At 34.9% G+C, this 5943-nt stretch overlaps 1 protein-coding gene across 1 annotated transcript; it reads left to right on the forward strand.

Moving 5' to 3' along the window:
* Window positions 391–4180, forward strand: LOC105165950 (ubiquitin-conjugating enzyme E2 27-like). Its single transcript, XM_011085112.2, has 5 exons — window positions 391–832; window positions 2495–2543; window positions 3125–3284; window positions 3472–3561; window positions 3940–4180. Exons 1-5 carry the CDS (start codon window positions 652–654, stop codon window positions 4045–4047), a joined length of 588 nt encoding a protein of 195 aa, XP_011083414.1. The 5' UTR covers window positions 391–651; the 3' UTR covers window positions 4048–4180.

Consider the following 5943-nt stretch of genomic DNA (forward strand, 5'->3'; position numbering starts at 1 on the left):
CGGTTTCTATTTTTAAACTGATTGGATTAAATTAATTTTAGCCAAAAATTATGAACAATTTCAATCCATTCATATAGTTTATTAGTGAAATTATTAATAAGTTATTTTTTCAGACACCCAAAATTCGATCTTTTTTCATTTTTTACTTTTATTTTGAAACATCTACAATTTTATTAATATTTAATTTTGAACTTTCTTTAAAACATCACAAAAATTTTACTATTACAATCAAAGTTTAATGCAAACATCTCTTAAATTAAGTTTGACAGGCTATTGCACCATAAATTATTAATTACAATAAAGGTAACTAATTATTAGTAATTTATTTTGAACAATGATAAACTATTACGATCAAGAACCAAAGAATTCTAAAACTAGTCCAATTATTCCATTTCTCACCACCAAAGGGTTCCTCCAAAACTGTGCATAGTTCTACAACAACAATAGCCCTTTTCAAAAAGGTGAAAAGGAACAGTGTTGTACGCCTTTTTTCCTCCATGAGGAAGAGACAAGAGGAGCTTGTGCACTCGTAAACCAAGAAAGAGGAAAAACCCTCTCGCACTCTCTCGCAAATATCCCGGAATTGCTCTATTGTTACGCGTTTTTTATTTTTCAATTGAAGCGGAGACAAGAAAAGGGTGAAGAAAAAAAATGGTGGACTTTGCAAGGGTGCAGAAGGAGCTGCAAGAGTGCAACAGGGACTTTGAGGTGTCTGGGATAAGGGTCGTCCCTAATGGTGAAGCTAATCTTGCCCACTTGCTCGGTACAATCCCTGGTCCTCTTGGTACTCCTTATGAAGGCGGGACCTTCAAGATCGACATCACTTTACCTGGTAACCCTTTCTCTCTCTCTCTCTCTCTCTCTCTATATATATATATATATATATATATATATTAAGAGTTTGTTTTTGGTTTAGTGTAATTGTGGGTTTTGTTGGAGAGGAATGCTTGAAAGTGATTCTAGTTCTTGTTTAAACTTCGAGATTTGGAGTTCTTGTCTTTTCGGGTTTTAGGGCATTATTAGTGTGAACTGCATGTTTTCTTTTGTCTGATTGCTGATAAGATTATTGTTGGTTTTCTTCTTGGGTTCAGTAATTATATATGGAGTGTTTTCATTCCTGTAATGGTTATATTCTCGTAATAGGGCAGGTTAAGGTTTTTGTATTTTGGGGGTTAAAGCTAAAAGTTGTGTGGGTTCATGGAAATGCAAATTGGGGTTAGTTTGAGGAGATTAATATGATTTATTGGTTGTTTAACGTGTGTACGATGATTAATCTTTGATGTAAATCTTGTGTTATTGGTTGTGTGAGTTTCTTTTCATCATTAAATGTTATCTTTGTTCTTTTTTGCTTTGACATTACTCTGTCTAATGATTGAAATGTTCTACTGTCCTATTGCCTGTTGAGTTTTTAATGTTGTAATCAGGTTTTAGGAGTCATCCTCTGGGTTTCTTAATGGCAATTTAATTTATAGGCTTCTTGTATGACCAGTGATTCCCCATTTGTCTGTCAAGTTCCGATGGGTAATATGCTCAAGAGAATGCTAATAGTTGACGCAATTTAACCATTATTGACACTTTTATATGTGGAGTGATCTCGACACGTGAAGTTTAGTGCATGAGCAAATAGGAAGTGAAAACACTCATTTTGCCAAGTTACATTAAAATCAAATGTTTGAAACAAAAGAAAGAATATCAATGTTATAGGGACACCAACATTCGTGTAACTAAAAGTTCTCACCCTTATTCTGATTCCGCTCTACATCAAATCCAATGTCGTAGATCATTATGCTTTTCATTTTAGGCGATATCATATTTTTACCGTTCTAGGTTTTAGTTTTAGGTAAACTGATGTGCTAAACATCTTGGTCCTGGAGCATTGAAACTCTGTCTTCTTTTTGTTCCTGAATAAAACAAGCACCGAAGGCCCTCTGCTAACAACCCATCTACAAGCAAGAATTCTACAGTGTCTACTTCCCTCTGCTTGTTTTTGGTTCCTTACAGTTTCATTCCCCATCTTTTATCTCTTTGATTAGGCTGCTCAGCAAACCTTGAGCATTTATTAACTGGATGTGGTTGAGTGTTGTCATTGTGAGAAGCACAAATGTTTCCCTTTTCCTGCTAAAAGTCTTCAATTGCGGCACTATCTTTGCCATTTCCCTTTTGGCATTATAAGAATGGGAGACCAATTAATTAAACTTCTTGTGATTCTTAGCCAAATACTTTACTACAAGATTGAGTTTCCTGATTTTTTAAGTCGACTTGCTGAGCATGGAGAATGTTGGGTTGCCATTGTTATTGGTTTAGATAGTGAATGCTAGAATAGGACGGCGAATCGTGGCGGTGATTTGTAATTTCTAATTCAAATGTTAGGGTGAAGTTTTAGAATAGGCTTCTTAGCAACAAAATTTTTGTTCTTAATTTTTGCAGTCAAGGGATGGTTTCTTGTTGATCTGTAGCTAATTATTTTCAATTTGATTCTTTTTCCTTTTTGCAGATGGTTACCCTTTTGAGCCTCCCAAAATGCGGTTTGCAACTAAAGTATGGTATGGTGAAAAAGTCGCTATGTCCTTTTCCCTTTTTCTTGGTAGTGTGTAGGAGTAAGTAGTCTTCACTTATGTTTTGCTTGTTAAGGGAACAAATTCTCTGAATTTTGAGGGACCATTTGAAATTTCTGCATAATACAATATCTTTTCCTGGGGTTTTGATAAAGGATGTAACATATTTCGGTGGATTAGCATGGATGGAAGATGTTTATCATTCTTTTCATATTCCTTCTATTTTTACGTTTTGACAGTTGCAAATGTGTTTTTATTTTTGACTTCAAGATTGAACGGACAGAAAAAGGGGGTGCATTCCTGAGAAGCTAAATTCTTATCCTCCGTCAAATTAGACTTCTATTAGGCATTAGCAAACATGAACTGTAAACCTTCAAGTAGAACTGTGATCAGCAAATATGAAGTATAAGTTGGTCTACCACCTTGTGGCATAGAAATAAGAATGTAATAAATTAGTTTTCTAACATTCTCTTTTTCTTCATTGATCGATAATATTTGAAGGTTCTGATATTCTGCTTTGAGAATTTATTTACAATTTCACTTCTTCAACGTCTTCATTTCCATCAAAGGCATCCTAATATAAGCAGTCAAAGTGGTGCCATATGCCTGGATATCCTGAAAGACCAATGGAGCCCGGCTCTGACTTTGAAAACAGCGCTCCTCTCTGTTCAAGCATTACTATCTGCTCCCGAACCTGATGATCCCCAGGATGCTGTCGTAGCACAACAGGTCCTTTCACCAAGTGCCTATTCTTGCCATTTCCCTTGTAAACTTCTATTAATATTTCATTTTTGTTCTTGCTCGTCCAATGCACCTTTAAGATTTCAAGCAGGTCATATTCTATGTTGTTTAATTTTTCTTATCCAATCTTTCCCTCCATCTTTGAATGCTGATTAGTTTTTATGCATGCCCCCAGTATCTTAGGGACTACCAAACTTTTGTGGGCACCGCTCGTTACTGGACCGAAGCATTTGCCATGATATCATCTCTTGGCGTGGAGGAGAAGGTTAGCAAAATTCTCCTTTTTTATTTTTTTAAAGAACTGGCTTACGGTACTTAGCTTGTTTTCTTTTCCCCCCCTCACGCCCACCCACCCACACCCACACCCAATAACCGACAAAGTTGGGCAATAGGAAAAACTTGGACGTTCTGTCAAGCTTCATTTTTATACGTTATATGAGCATAATGATAGATGCAATGATTTAAATACATCTACAAATATGTATAAAAAATATACTCTAGTCAATATATATTTATATTTATAGCAACTTACTTTTTTGTACTATTTTGGGGTAATAAAGAGCAAAAGGGGATATGTTTGATTATTCGCCCTGTGGTTGTTTTCACGATCAACAGTGTCGATTTCTGTGATCCACTTGGACAGGTGCAAAAGCTTGTGGAGATGGGTTTTCCTGAAGCTCTAGTGAGGAGCACTCTGGAGAGCGTTGGCGGTGACGAAAACTTGGCTCTGGAGAAGCTTTGCTCTACTTAGCACTTACTACACTCACTGCTGCCGTTAACTGTTCTGCAATGGGGCAGCAGCAGCATATATGGTATACGAAATGACTATTTATGTCAAAAACACTTTATAAATAATATTTGTTAACCTTCTTTTTTCCATTTAACTCGTCCTTTCTTTTTTCTCCTCCTTTTCTGGTGAATCCTTTAATGTCATTGCATCAAGAAACCATGTTTTTGGAGGTCGAAAAATATAGTGCATGGTAGGTGTACAATTAGAAAGATTTTAAAACCTCGAATTTCGAAATTCTCAACTTTCTCTATTTGACCATAACAATTAATCGTAACAAAAAGTCATATTTCTTCTAGCGAATAAATAGTGATATTGAGAAAACATTTTGTATACTAAACAATGTAAAATATAAAATATATGACACAAATTTTAAATTGATAATCCAAACAGGTCGAACATGACATTTTCAAACATTGACGGAAAAGGGAAGAAGAGGATTAACATGATGAGGAAGAGCCTGTCCACCAAGCCAAGACGACTTCCTGAAAACCCTGGAGACCATGATTATTGATGATCATGTCAAGAAGGGTACAGGCAAGTCATTCTTGGCTGGTAAACAATTAGAATTAGGGCTCTCCTCCACATGTAAATTCCTCTCTTCCTCATGTATGTATACCACATTGCTGAATTTTTCGTGCAGTCTCTCATCTCTATTTATAGTCGAGATTTGGTGTAATCGCACGCTGCCTCTTTCATTCAAATTGACACTTTGCTCAAGTAGTCTTATCCAATAGTATTATTCTTGGTTTGTCTGTTGACAAATTAAAGTTGTGTATAAATGGTGCCTATTCGTATTTTTGCAAGAATACATTCCCTCAATATGCAACGTGGGGATGGAATGTCAACCTTGAACCCCGACGAGAATTATGTAGTGGGGTGCCAATTGGGCGTGGTTTATGATTCGCGTATGAAACCTATGAGAATTTTCTTGAAAATTATGTACTTTTTGGATAAATTATGAAGTGACATTTTAAGGAAGACTGCGAATTATAGTTTGACTTAAATTAATTACGAAATGGTTTCACATGTTTGCGTGATTTTATTTTTTGACCTAAGTGAATAACATTTGTCATCAATTTGGTGCTATTGAATTCCTAATTAAGAGGTTCTGCGGATAAGTTTATTTATTCGAAGTACTTCATACATTTTAGAAAATATTTCTCTAATTTATAAAATGTCAAATCTTTAGCTAACTTATTAATACGTCTGTATGAACTTTGCTAGCTAATTAATTGCACCCGAAGTAGAATGTATGGTAAAAATTCTTATCATGTTAAAAAAAATTAAACTATTATGATACGTTTAGATAAGTCCTTTCCAATTTTTGCTTCAACTGAATTATACAGAGGTTAGTGCTCCTCGTTTATGATTTTTAAATTGTGCAATGACTTAATTTTGAAAATTAATAAACGGGTAGGGGTCTATGCCAAATCCCCTTAGGCACAGACGACTTTTAAGGAAAAAAAATAAAAATTACATGATACAGTAACTAATTTTTTCAAATCTCTTTACTACTCACTTACGTACTCCGAATGAGATAACTTTGACCTAATAGTCCCCAACTTCCATATTCATCAAGTTAGTTGTTCTTTTGCAAAGGGAAAAGATGAAAAAGGACAAAAATAAGAGGCAAAAATCATCATGCAAAACACTTATTTAGGTTCAAATTTAAATACAATCCATTTATATGTAAAATTTAACTTTCTATTCTAATCACTAATTACTCGCATAGCCAGAATGAGATAGCTACGTTCAAAGTTTCTACTTCCGTGTTCATCAATTTAGTGATTGTTCGGGTGGGAAAAATTCAAAACCCAAAAAGAGCGAAAAGATCATAATATAAGATAATACGATAAT

Source organism: Sesamum indicum, linkage group LG1 (assembly GCF_000512975.1).
Source record: "Sesamum indicum cultivar Zhongzhi No. 13 linkage group LG1, S_indicum_v1.0, whole genome shotgun sequence".
NCBI lineage: Eukaryota > Viridiplantae > Streptophyta > Magnoliopsida > Lamiales > Pedaliaceae > Sesamum > Sesamum indicum.